Source organism: Gopherus evgoodei, chromosome 15 (assembly GCF_007399415.2).
Source record: "Gopherus evgoodei ecotype Sinaloan lineage chromosome 15, rGopEvg1_v1.p, whole genome shotgun sequence".
NCBI classification, from domain to species: Eukaryota; Metazoa; Chordata; order Testudines; family Testudinidae; genus Gopherus; species Gopherus evgoodei.
Window position 1 is genome coordinate 10594962 of NC_044336.1, and position 14176 is coordinate 10609137.

The following is a 14176-nucleotide window of genomic DNA, read 5'->3' on the forward strand; positions in this document are numbered from 1 at the left end:
ATTGAGATTTTGGGTCATCTGCCTTCATGATGCTTGCTGAAGCTTTACTCCATCCTCTTTCATGTCAGTAGAGGGGAGGCCTTTGGACACAAGTTCTTTAACTTTCACTTTCTCTTACGTATTTTTTCCTCTACTGTTGCCCTGTCTTTTTTTGCTCCATCTCACACAATGCTTGTGCTTGCATTTCCCACACCATTAGTCAAAAAGCTCTCAGCTGTTAGGCCAGGTTATGATATGTTGTGTCTGATGTTGGTGATGTCCAGACAAAAGTGTCTTATCTCATTAGAGCCTTTCATCCTCCCCTCTTTTCCTGATGGTTTAGAGACTGCTTTACATTTTATTTCATCTAGCTGTTCTTTCCGCCTACCAAAAAAACTGCACGCATGTTGGACTGGATTTGAATTAGCCTGCTTCTTAAATTTTCTTAGGGCTTATAAAGTGTGTTGGATGACTCTCTGTCCAGTTGCACATATTTTTCTTTGGATAGTTGTTAACTTTTAAATCTTTCAAATCTTTCATATAAACCCTTTTCCTCCCTTTTAATTTTTTAGATCTCTCTTTAGCCAAACTGATCTCTCCACAGTTTGCAATTGTCCTCCTGATTTGAGTTGCTTCATATTAAGATGTAGACTCTATTCCATCTCTCTTAACTTTCTGTACCCTTTCATTGTTTTTTCACAGCTAGACAAACCGGATATTGCCTACCATGCCTTTTAGTTTAGGAGTTACTGAGGTTCAGGGTATTTTTTTGGCTGGACATGGTATCATGACTAAATATACTAAACTCAAAGGATTGGTGTTCTCTGGCCTGTTAGTTTCTCCTCCCTTTATGTCTGTTGTTATTTTCCCCTCTGTTGACTAATTTTAAGCGTAAGACACTATTTTCTCCTTGACTTTTCCACCCTCACATATTAGGAAATGCCCAGCAAACTTCTGAATTGCTGAAGTCACCAAGTTATGGTGCTAAGCTTTTTCTCTTATCTCCCTCAGTAATGATTCATGGATAAATATTCATAGATTTTAAGGCTGGCAGAGACAATTACGATCATTTTGCCTGACCTCCTGCACAACACAGACCAGAGAACCTCACCCACTTATGTGCTGCTTCTGAACCATGATTAATCTCTCTACAGACTGATTCTCAAATAGCTATACTCATCATTGTTTTATTTTATTGTCATTCTCATTGGCATGATTGCCACTTGCCTTCATTTAGTTTTTAGTTGCTTCTCTACAAAGACAGTGACCTTTGCTTTTCTATGCTTCCCTTACACTGTGTTCCTACTTGTGTTTAATGTTCCAGTTGTGATTCATTCCTTCATGGCTCAGTAATTACTGTTCTCATGACTTCTCTCCAATGTAAATTGAACTCATCCCGTTGATTACTGGTGCTATTGGCATTTGTGTAGAGACACCAGAGAGCAGTCTCTTTTTTCCTCCTCCCATAGTCGCCTCTCTGTTACTCCTTGTTTAGCACAAAACCCACAGGGTCAGCCGTTCAGATCCCCTTTTTGCAGGGAAAACTGTACCTCTTGGTCACAGAAAGAGATAACAAGCGCACACACATTTCTCAGCTCAGGGTTTCTTGCCTGGGTGAATAACAGCTTTCTCGCATGCAGTATCTCCCATCCTGTTCCTGGTTCATGGCCCTGGATATCTGTATAGCCCCTGAGTTGCTGTTAGCTCTTTATTTCCTAGGGATGAGGCAGGTCTTCTGTGCCCTATAACACTTCTTTTCCCCATTTCTTGTCCCTGCAGGTCACAAATTGGTTCTTCCCGTATATTAAGCATCTTACTACCCCTTTGTAAGTAGCTGCTACATCTTTCGGCAATGTGCATCCTCCACTTCACTTGATGTCCTGCCCAGCTATTTCCTGCTGTTGCCTGGAGTATTCCTTCCCCTTGTCGATTTAGAGGGAATTGAATTCTTTCAGTGCTGGCTCACTGTTGTGTCCCTGGCTTGTCTGCTCAAGCAGATTCTACCAGCCCTTTTTCTAGCTCTGAAAGCTGAACTGATCACCTGTGAGGTGCTTCTTAATTCTCTGCCTTGCATGGTGACAGATTTCAGAGTGGTAGCTGTGCTAGTCTGTATCAGCAAAAACAACGAGGAGTCCTTGTGGCACCTTAGAGATTAACAGATTTATTCGGGCATAAGCTTTCGTGGGCTAAAACCCACTTCATCAGATGCTTTTCACTTAATGGATCTGATGAAGTGGGTTTTAGCCCACAAAAGCTTATGCCCAAATAAATTGGTTAGTCTCTAAGATGCCACAAGGACTCCTCATTTTTCCTTAATTCTCTGTCAGCGCTAAAATTGACTCTTCTTGATACCTGTCTGCCTACACCTTTCACAACCCATCTTGGCCTTTCTGCTTACTTGCGTCCCTGGCCAAAGGTCTCACACAACAAAGTGCTGTTAGAACCGTTTGAACCTTATTTCTTTCCTTTGGCAGGAATTAAAGCCCAGCCATAGCAGTTAGGATATGAGTCATCTTATAAAGCTTGCAGAATTGTAGCAGGATTAAAGGAACAAAGCAAGGTTTTCATAACATGAAGATTTGACTCTGTCTAATCAGCAAGAAGCATTCAATCTGTATCCGATGCAAAGGTGCATCGATACCATGGCGAAATATTGATTTAACTATGGTAACCTGTGTTCTCTGGAATCTGACTGGGAACTTCCACATGAGTTAGACTTCATGTGTATTGTACCTGATTAACCTAATCTGCAAAAGGCCTAGGCAGCACAGTGGATGAACACTTCATCTCTTGCACCTCTTCTTTCAAGATTCAAATTGAGGTGGAAGTTGAAATGTGGAATTTGTTTTGAGAACTGAGCACAACTACATACAGTTGGGCCTGGTAGTGTCTGGTTCTGCTGAGAAAGAGTTGGCGATTGTAGAACTGACATTACTTTTCACACACAAGCATAAGAGTGTTGATGTGGAAGAGATACGGAAAATCAGACAGGTTCTGAGCAATACCAATCTCTCCCCCTAAAATCAGGAGTCTGTTTTGTTTTATTTTTCCTCTTGAGCAGCTTGTGTCCATGCAGCTTCCCTTCAGATAACCACTTTTAAATAACCATTTGTCAAAGCAGGGGATGGGGAGGTTTGTGTGTGTGGGGAGAAAACTGAGTTGCTGAGGCAGAGGGCAAGTATTTATTTGTTGACATCTGTTTAGCAGACAGTGTTCAAAGCAAGGGTCAGATGTCCCTTTTGTCACCGCTTTAAAGCGAGCAGTGAGCTTCTTTTGTCATCAGTGTTGCTGAGCACCTGCAAATCCCAGTTCAGTGTTGTCTCCCCAATATGAGGATGATAGACAAAGAAACCACTAACAAGGCTTGGGGATGTGACGATGTCTAAATTTGTGCTTCATTCTTTTAAGAGAAGTCCAGAATCTTCCTAGCAGGAATTCTGTGCAGTGTCACAAGGGAAATTGTTCTATTATAATCACTCTTAAAAGGTGGGTGGAAAGTGTTAGCAATCGTCCTGCCATCTCTGTACAAGCTTTATCAAGGCTTTCATGCTGGTGTGTTGAGCTGAAGTGAGGTGTGACATATCTGGATCAGAGCGCTGAGATTTGTTTGGGTGTAGTTTTGCCATAGTCTTCCTCCAAGCTAACTTCCCAAGTGTAGAAAATGGTACTGAAAGACCAATAAGCGCCTCATGTTCTCAGATGGCTTTATGCGAAAATAGCTGTGATTCAGCTTCTTTTCAGGACTGCAATTGAACAAATAGAAGCTCTGTGTATATGTATAATCGAGCCCTTATATACCTCTGGCATTCAGTCTCCTTTCCCTCTCTAAGGCAGTGCTGAGGACTATTCATTCCCTTCCCTGCTTCTTTTCAGTCTCCTCCATCTGCCTTTCCAGGCTTCATATTGCAGCCATTATCTTCCCAGCTATGGATATCTTTCATTTTTTGGGAACCCATCCACTGCCTTTTCATTAGCAGGACTGATCGTTTTGGATCCCCTGCATTGCTGCAAGCCCATGCTGCTTCAGGAAGCAAGAGGAAAATTGATATTTTGGATGAATGCTTAAGGTAAATTGAAGTTGGGAAGCAAAGGAGTTTTTTAAATTAAACCTACTTATTCAGCTATGTGTCCTGCCATTCCTGGTTATAAAATTTTCTGGTCTTGTCTATAAAAATGCTTACAACCATTACAGAGCTTCTGTAGCAAGTCCACAGTTATGGCTGTACCTTAGATTGTTGCACAAAAGTTGAGGTCTTAAATAAGAGTAGTACACTGAAATTTGAATAAAGCTTATTGCAGGAGCTCTCCTTGGCTGACTTTTGATGTAGGATGACTTGTCTACATTAGTCCTCTAAATGCTTTTATGGGGGCTACAAGGCTGGAGGGATCTGCGCACTCCATGCCGCGTCCATTTTAACAACTTGATAATGTATGCACTTTAAGAGACTGATGAAAACACATGGATGGATGGGGGAAGAGGGATATTTCCTCCTTGTGGGGGCTGAAGCAGAATCCATTGTGATTGCTGTATTTCAACCCCAAGCATTAAAAGATTCCTGGTTGCAGCAGCGCTTTCTGGCTAAGAGGCTGCATGTGGCTACTAGCGATGTCCTTGCCAAGCATGGTCCCAGAGGAATGGTGAGTGAGTGATGCAAAACCTTGCCATGAGGCTGGAGGTGAGCCTGCAGTTGCATTGTTAGCTTAGACTGGTCAGCAGTCTTGTGTATCCATATCCTGTGCTGCCACTAGATAGCTTGGTCATCTATGTATGTCATCTTTGTCCTTCAAATAACATGTAAAGATAAAAATGTGGATTCTTGCCTAATGAAGAAGGGCCATCAGAGCACTAGAACACATCCTGCTGGAAAGATGGAGTTTGCATTGTGTATGGACAGATCACCTAGTGGTATGATCATAGAATATTAGGATTGGAAGGGACCTCAGGAGGTCATCTAGTTCAATTCCCTGCTCAAAGCAGGACCAATCCTCAGACAGATCTTTACCCCAGTTGCCTATATGGTCCCCTCAAGGATTGAACTCACAACCCTGGGTTTAGCAGGCCAATGCCCAAACCACTGAGCTATCCCTCCCCGAAAAACTATTATTGCCTGTGACCTATCCAAACAACTTGAGTGGTCACAGGTCCTGTCAAACAGGTAGCAGAGAGACCATTATGTATCACTTTGAGAAGGGCAGCATTCCATGGTGAGAATATTTAAGAATGTACACCTCGAAGGATGTCATCTCATTTAGCTATCTCTTGCCAGTTGGACCCCTGCCTACACTGAAAATTACATTAGTTGAGTCAGTTTTTAAATCAGGTTCAGCTAAATGTATTCTGATTTAGAAGTAAATCTTGATTTTAAAATTGCCCATGGAGAATCCACAAAGATCCTTGATAAGTTCCAATGGTTAATTATCCTCACTGTTAAAAATTTAAATCTTATTTCTGGTTCGATTTTTGTCTAGCTTTAGCTGCCAGCCATTGGATAGTGTAATATCTTTCTCTGCTAGACCGAAGAGTCCATTATCAAATATTTTATTCCCCATATACATATAGACCGTTCAAGTCATCCTTTAAACTTCTCTTTAAGCTTAAATAGATCAAGCTCTTTGAGCCTAGCATTATAAGGCATCTTTTTTAATCCTTTAATCATTCTCATGGCTCTTTGCTGAACCCTTTGCAATTTATTAACATCCTTCTTGAATTGTGGGCACCAGACTTGGACACACTATTCCAGCACTGTTACACCAGTGTCAAATATAGAGGTAAAATAACCTCTCTACTGCTATTCGAGATTTCCTGGTTTATGAATCCTAGGATTACATTAGCCCTCTTGGCCGCAGCATCACACTGGTAACTTGTGTTCCGCTGATTATCCACCATGACTTGCAAATCTTTTTCAGTCGCTGCTTCCCAGGATAGAGTCCTTCATCAAGTAAGTGTGTCCTACATTCTTCGTTCTTAGACATGTACGTTTATATTTAGCCATATTAAAACAAACATTGTTTTTGCGCCTGTTTTACCAAGCGACCTAGATTACGCTGCATCAGTGACCTGTCCTCTTCAGTATTTACCACTCCCCCAATTTTTATGTCATCTGCAACTGTTATCAGTGATGAATTTGTTTTCTTCCAGGTCCTTGATAAAAATACTAAATAGTGTAGGGCCAAGAACCGATCCCTGCCAGGACCCCACTAGAATCATAGCCATTAAATGGTGATTCATTGTTTATAATTACATTTTCAGACTTATCAGTTAGTCATCTTTAAAGCCTTTTAATGTGTGCCATGTTAATTGTATATCATTCTGTTTTTTAATCAAAATGTCATGTTGTTCCAAGTCAGGTACCTTTCAGAAGTCTGAATAACATCACATTAATATTTATCAACCAAGTTTGTAGTCTCAAACAAAAAAATAGATCCTGTCAAACTAACGTGATACTATTTTCTATAAAACCATGTTGAATGGCATTTATTATGTTACTCTTTAATTCTTTATTAATCGAGTGCCATGTCAGCTGCCCCATTGCCTTGTCTGGGATTGATGTCAGACTTGACAGGCCTGTAATTATCTGGGTCATTCCATTTACCCTTTTAAAATATTGGCACAACATTGGCTTCTTTCAGTCGTCTAGAACTTCCCTGGTGCTCCAGAACTACTTGAAAATCAACATTAATGATCCGTGAGCACCTCAGCTACCTCTTTTAAAACTCTTGGATGCAAGTTACCTGGACCTGCTGATTTAAAAATGTCTAATTTTAGCAGCTGTTTAACATTTTCCTGAGATACTAGTGGAATGGCAACAGTTGATGAGACTGCATCATCTGTTTTGAGTTTCTGATGGCTTGACTCAGACTGAGGAAATAGATTGAATTTTCAGGATTGGGGAGAAAAATTGTAGTTACCTTCTAGGTCAGGGGTATGGCATGCGTGCTGAAGGCGGCACATGAGCTGATTTTTCAGTGGCACTCCCGCTGTCCGGGTCCTGGCCACTGGTCCGGGGGGCTCTGCATTTTAATTTAATTTTAAATGAAGTTTCTTAAATGTTTTCAAAACCTTATTTATTTTACATACAACAATAATTTAGTTATATATTATAGACTTATAGAAAGAGATCTTCTAAAAACGTTAAAATGTATTACTGGCACGCGAAACCTTACATTAGAGTGAATAAATGAAGACTTGGCACACCACTTCTGAAAGGTTGTTGACCCCTGTTCTAGGTCTTTATTTTTAATAACTAAAATGTTAGAAATGCAATAGTTACCACTGGCTCTAGGAGGATTAGCTTTTTGGCTTCACGTCAATAACTGCTGTCTTAAACAGACTTTCTCTGTTTAATTTTACAATATTATCAATGTGAGTAAGGCACAGGATAGGCTCCTGGGAAATAAAATTTGCTGCTGTTTTGCGGGGAGGGAAAAGAAAAGGTTTAACTGAAGAAAAGGTATGGAGAGAATAGATACCAATGCTTCTCTATCTAGGTACTTATGGCCCATATCACTGATGTCTGAGTGCCTCACAAACATTAATGAATTCATATTCTCAATGCCACTGTGAGTACGAGGAAGTATCTCCATTTTTCAAATGAGGGTTTGAGGCACAGAGAGACTGATTTGCCCAAGATCGTGCAAGAAGTCTGTGGCAAGACCAGGTTTGAACTCGAATTTCTAGAGTCCCAATCCAGTGCCACCTTTTTCATTTAGATACCAAAATGATAGGAGCCTTAGAAAGACCTACAAGAGAATAGCTGTTACCGTTGTATATCTGACTGTTGAGGAACAAATAATTCTGTTTTGAAGAATGAGGGAAACAGTATTCAATTAGGGTAGTTTGTTAGAAAGATGATTTAAAATAATGACAAGCTTTTCCATGCTTATCAGTTGGTTTTTTTCCACCCTTTTACTTCTGTCTCCTTTCCCAGGCTTCAATCTTGGATTTGCATTCTGGAGCTCTTTCAGTGGGGAAGCATTTTGTTAATCTGTACAGGTAAAGTGGGACAATGATTTACTCTCTCTCCTTTAGCCTCCTACAGCTTGGGTGTTTTACCTTCTCACAGGCCTTGGCTACACTCACACTTTACAGCGCTGCAACTGGGGTGTGAAAAAACACCCCCCTGAGCGCTGCAAGAAACAGCGCTGTAAAGCGTCAGTGTAATCAGGGCAGCAGCGCTGGGAGCGTGGCTCCCAGGGCTGCACGCTACACTCGTAAGGGATGTGGTTTACGTGCAGCGCTGGGAGAGCTCTCTCCCAGCGCTGCTGCTCTGACTACACTCACACTTCAAAGCGCTGCCGCAGCGCTCCCGCAGCGCTGCCGGGGCAGCGCTTTGAAATTCCAAATGTAGCCATACCCACAGTGCATAAGGACTCATGTATTAGGGATTTGATAGATTTTCAGTAGTTTCTTGGACCCCGTGAAAGCTTGTGTGGCACCAAATCTGATATAATTGTTTTTGAACTGGGCTCTTAGGAAGCTATTAGTAATTTCAGTTATAAGATTTACCTTTGTGTAATACTGGATAACAAATGACTTTTGTGCAGTTCAAAGTCCACAGCTGTATCAATAGTAGAAGAAACACAGGGTTTTGCACCAACCTTTTAAAAGGGGGAAATCCACATTCTTATTTTAAGGGACATTTTCTTTGCCTGGTAAATCCTATCAATATTTATTGAGTTTAGGTTCCTTTCTATTTTAGTAACATTTTTGAACAACACTTTGGGAGCTGTGCATCTCTCTAATCATCACATTCAAACAGTGGGAAGGTTTGGGGGGCTTTTATATCAAGTTTAATTTATTGATTATTTGTGGAAAAGATGAAGCACAGACTGCTAATGTCAAATAATTGGTTCATAATCCTTCTTCTTAGACTCTCTCTTGTTTTTATAGATACTTTGGGGATAAAATTCAAGAGATCTTTACAGAAGAGGATTTCCAGTTATACCGGTAAAGTCATTCAGTAATTGGAGAATGAACCAAAAATATAACTTCATTTTTTAATTTTTGAGTTGCCCCTTTGAGATGCCATATTAACAGAATGTTCTCAATTCCAAAAGATTTCCTACCTCTCCCATGCTAACACTGTCCCAGATAGGCCCATCCAGCTGATCTACTAATGCAACCAGAAAGGAAGGTGCTTTACCTGAATCCAGAGGCTGGAGACACAGCACTAAGGCACACTGATGGAGGTCTAATGCATTTTTGCTCTAGGCCTTGTTTCATGAGTATTTTAGGATATATATTGTAATAAAAATTGAAGGGAGTCCTGTCCTGTTGCATTGTTTGGGACAGCGCTTCAAATAATGGTGACGGAGTAGGTCAAGACACTGAAATAGTTAAGGGGCAAAAGACTCTTCTTGAATGCTCTGGTTGTCTGGCTAGAAAAGTAACACTCTTTTTTTACAGGGTCAGAATATGGAATATTGCTGTAAAGGAACATGCCTTGTGGTGGTGGTATTTAATCTTTTATACAGATTGACTCACTGACATGACGTGCACAGCATGTTTTAATAAGTTTCCTATCTCTGAAGACATGTATAGCCAACGTTTAAGAACAAGCCTTATTACTTCTTTGCTGAATGGGCATAGTAGATAAATTCTGATTTTCATGGAATTTTGTGTAACTGTAGATCTTGACATGAACTGCAGAGCAGACTTGGTTTGAAAATTTTGTATTCCAAGTTTATTTAATTTTGTCTTATAACTCTCAGTATATTTCTGTTGCCCTAATGGAGGAATATGAGCTCCCTCTAGTGGCTAAAGTATTATTGTCAAGTGGAACTGGATTAATTTTTTTTTTCAGGTGAAACTTTTTTGCAGAAAAATGCAGTTTTGGGTCGACTGTAGCACTTTGCAAATTTGTTGTGGATTCACCAAATTGTTACATCGAATAAATGAAAAATTGCCCAAAACGTTTAAACATTTAGTTTTTGAAATTTTTGAAATGAAACATTTTCAGTTTTTGAATTTGCAATGGCTTTGTTTAAAAATTTCATTTAAAAAAAATTCGCCTAAAAATACTTGAAATGGAAACGAAATGTTTTATTTCGGGTTGAACAAAACATTGTGTTTGACTCAAGACAAACTTTAAAAAATATATATATTTCACTGTCTATATGGGAAAAAAATCAATTCTTTGTACAGCTCTGTCATTAAGTTCCTATGGATGCTGATCAAAGTTTTTTTTGCCTTGTGAATGAACTGTCTGTTGGAGTTGGATTGGAGTTATATTACTCTGGTAGTTTTATCTGATTTAACTTGACCACTTTAAATGGCTAATCTTTGTTTAACTTGGCCTTTGTAGATACCATCATCTCATAGATGAGCTATGATGTTTTTATACATGAAAACTATTTTAGATTTTATCTAATCCTATCTATGTATATACCTCCCAACTCCTGTCACCATATTAGTAGAATTTAGAAATAACCATAATTCTCTCTTTTTCCTTCCCAGCTTATAGAAATAACCTGATTAATTTATGAGGTTTCTTTTTATGTATTTCCCTATTTGAAACAAACCGGAATTTAGAAGAATTGTATAAGTACTTCACATTTCTGCTCTTCCCACTTGGGGATTAAAGCAGCAGCTAGTGATTATGGACTCCTTAGTCAGTATAGAGAATGTTTCAACCTCCTAGAGACAAGTCACAAACAAAATTTATTATTAAATGCTTTTGTTCCTCTTTAACCATGACTCCAGTAGCATATATCTTTAATGGATTGTTGTATGCTATCTTGAGGAGCATTTAACTTTATTACTTCCACTTACCTGTCCAGGCCTGTTTAAAAATACACTCTGAAGAGCACTAACTAAATAAAATGCCCATTTGAGTGTCCCTGATGACAACAATAACAAATAAGAGCAGACATTGTGAGCCAGAAAGCTGGTTTCTAAACTGGCTGTGTCAAAATAGCTGCTGCTTCAGAATGAATTATAATTTCTGTGCCCTCATGCTTTATCCTCTAGCTCCTAAGATAGTAATTTTTCTTCTTCGACCCTTTCTGTCTGTATCTTTTATCCAGAATGGAGACCTTGGAATATGCATCCTTGGTTTAAAAGCTGCTCCCCGTCCGTGGCATTAGAAGAAAATTACACCATCAGGGCTTGTGTGTTTGAAAAACTTATCAGAGTGTAGATGTGCAAAGAATTGAGTGAAAGCCAAAGAGTATTTATTACCTTGCCCATTGTCATGCTGTCGGGAGTGGCTCACGACGGAGAGTGCCAACCTCAGGGCAGACTGTCAAAAGCAGGACAGACACCCCCAACTGGTGGTATGTTCTATAATTGGTTTTCACCAACTCATAACAAATGTGAACTTCTAGATCATTGTAACAGTCTTACCATGAAGTGAGAGACCGTGCCCTTGGGCTCTCTAGTTTATTTTGCCACCCAGGCAAGCTGGACTTAGTGATAAATGGTCACATATACCAGAAATCAGAGAATATTCAGGTGCCTTCCAGTCCCAAGAGACCAGCCACTTATCCCAGATCAATTTGTACCTTATATCTTACACCAAAGACTATGCTTGTAGCCAATTCTGTAATAAATTAACTAAAGTTTTTTTTAATTAGGAGATAGAAATGAGTTATTTTACAGATTCAAGGAAGCAAGCATACATGCACACATGACTTTCAATCTGTGATTCAGAATGTGACAGAGATGTGGTAATCTGAGAGCACTGAAAGTCTTTTTAGAGCATAACCCAGGTCGACCCTGGGTAATCTCTGCTTTTCATTTCTTAGCTCCAGCCCTTGTGAGAGTCCAAACAACAAAGAGATGAAAAATCTTCATGTCAACTATTTTTATTTCCCTCTTCCAGCATTCAATTCAATGGGAAGAGGCCTTATGCACATACTTTTCCATGATGCCAGTGCTGTAGGCTCCAAACTTATGAAGGGGGTTAATTTGAAGTCTTTTTTTTTTTCTTAGACTCTAGCCTTGCTATTGGTTTTTCCCATCTTTTCTGACAAAGTATTATGCCCCATTGTTCCTCTAATTTAGTACAGAGTAGATTTCACTACTCCCTTTCCTGTAACTGTGCCACAATGCTTTTCTTCCGTAAAATTGTCCTGTTCTTCCCTAAATTTAGCATATGTATTTCCGCATCATCCATGACTCATTATGTGAAAATACACAGGGTTGCTGTCAACAGAAATTATGGGGAGCTTTCTACTTTTCTTTCTACTATTGACTTGGGCTCACGTTCGTCAGATGTCATCTGTGCTAGCAGAGCTATTTCCCTTGTGTCCGATCAAAGTGGGAATACATCCTGAGCAATTGCAATGATGAAGTAGGGGCAAGATACAATGATTTTCATTTTGGAAAATTCAGGGATTTGTTTGCATGGACAAGAGTTTTTTAAATAGAGCTGCAATATAGTATGGTTGTAGATAGAAAAGGCTCTCTAGGGTCTTAAAGGATTTTATAGATAAAATGAATAGAAACAAGGGGAACAGGAGCAAAAGATTTTAGTATGGGTTTGATACATGTTGCAAACTCTGAAGGCCAGGTTTGAGGCCTGGGAAGTTGTTTGTAATGGGAAGATTGTAGGCTAAGTAGAATGATTTTAAAACCAGTGCACAAAGTAGATTGATTAAAGGGATGTGCTAGCTTCTGGATAAACTACTTTAATTTCCTTTGTTTGCATAATATATATCCAGAGAATTGGCATTTGTATGACTCTAGAGAACATCTGCACCTGTAAAAGGGGATATCTCAGATTCGTGGCACTTGGGTAGACAATTAATTCCAGCACACACAAAGTTAATTTACTATCACAAAGTGAGAGAGTGAATAGAAGATTGTTTTCATGGGAAGAAGATCAGAATGTTGCTGTCTTGTAACTGCATATTTACCAATCTGCTGTGGATAGATGATGGAGGCTTCCTGAATGTAGTGTATATGTAGGGTAGGAGGGGAGACCTGGTGCTGTTTAAAGCACTCAGCAAAACATGCTGCTTGCTCTGCATAAATGTCCTGTCCTAGGATATCATAGATAAATTCTTTTGTTCACCAGTTTTACATACAAAGTGAGATCTTCATCGTATTTACTTGTTTTTAATATAGTAATGCAGGGCATTCAAATCATATAAAATAAACATGCAGCCTGTTGCCTTTTTCTTTTCTGGGAGCACAAAGTAGGCTTCTTATGTTTCCCAATATGTAGCATAACTTATTCTGGATTGCAGCAGCTTGACAAACTTAGAAATCCTGACCTATTAATTAAATGTTATGAGGATTCACATCTTTGCAGATTTTTGGACTGGTCCCATGTTTATGGGAAGTACATATTAAACACAAACTAAGTTTAAAATTAACTTTTGTGGTCTGACTTAACTCTGAATTTCCTGTTTGTAGGTTTAAGGATACTTTTGTCCTCATCTAGCACATATCATAAATTGCAAAGTACATTCTCAGATCCCCGCAAAGTACACATGGGCAGAAGGAGACATAGGGACTTGCTCTTTGAAATATGTTTCCAGACTCTCTCTACCTTATCAGCTCTCCATCTCATTTTACTTACCACAAGGAAACATATTTTATTCACCTTGGCCTACCTTTTAATTTTCTCCTGGTGCTCCTCTGTAACTAGGTTACTTGTTGCTTTGTATTATATAATTGTTTCTCTGGATGTATGTACTGTATATATAGTTTCTTTTATTCAGTAGCTCTCGGTAGTCTAAAATATATTGGACTACATTATTGAGAAAGAAACTATATCAGATGAAGATTGTTATTGCAATTTTATCGCTCTGGCAACACACACTGTTTAAAAACAACACTAGGGAGTGCAGAGTTACAGAGTTGGCCTGTATCAGAGGGGTAGCCGTGTTAGTCTGGATCTGTAAAAGCAGCAAAGAATCCTGTGGCACCTTATAGACTAACATGTTTTGGAGCATGAGCTTTCGTGGGTGAATATCCACTTCCTCAGTTGGCCTGTCACTCTGCGTGTCGCCATACAATATCCAGGTATTGGGGTGCTCGAACAGTTTTTATTATTGGCTTACTGATGATGGAGATCATGTATTTGGTGTATGTTATTACTACTTCAAGCCAGGGGGTGCGGCAGCAACCCTAGTTCCAGCACCATTGCCAGGTATTTTAGGATTCTTGAAACAGTGCATAATCCACAGTTGTATGTAATCTGTGTGCTGCTGCATAGGCATAACCAAAGGCCCTCTCTCTGAAGAGCTT

At 39.5% G+C, this 14176-nt stretch overlaps 1 protein-coding gene across 7 annotated transcripts in view; it reads left to right on the top strand.

The window, feature by feature from the left end:
* The window catches only part of OGFOD3 (2-oxoglutarate and iron dependent oxygenase domain containing 3), a 91666-nt gene that overhangs the window by 19973 nt on the left and 57517 nt on the right, over positions 1–14176 (top strand). For 5 of the 7 annotated variants that reach the window (XR_003996585.1, XM_030534043.1, XM_030534045.1 and 2 more), the window contains exons 5-6: positions 7908–7972; positions 8870–8926. The exons of 1 other annotated variant lie outside the window; for it this stretch is intronic. Coding sequence is in view for 5 of the 6 variants with exons in the window: in XM_030534043.1 (XP_030389903.1) it covers positions 7908–7972; positions 8870–8926 (122 nt within the window). In the remaining variant the exon portion in view is untranslated. Of the gene's footprint in view, positions 1–5886; positions 5919–7907; positions 7973–8869; positions 8927–14176 lie in introns of all 7 variants that reach the window. One more of the 7 variants, XM_030534044.1, reaches the window with a different exon arrangement.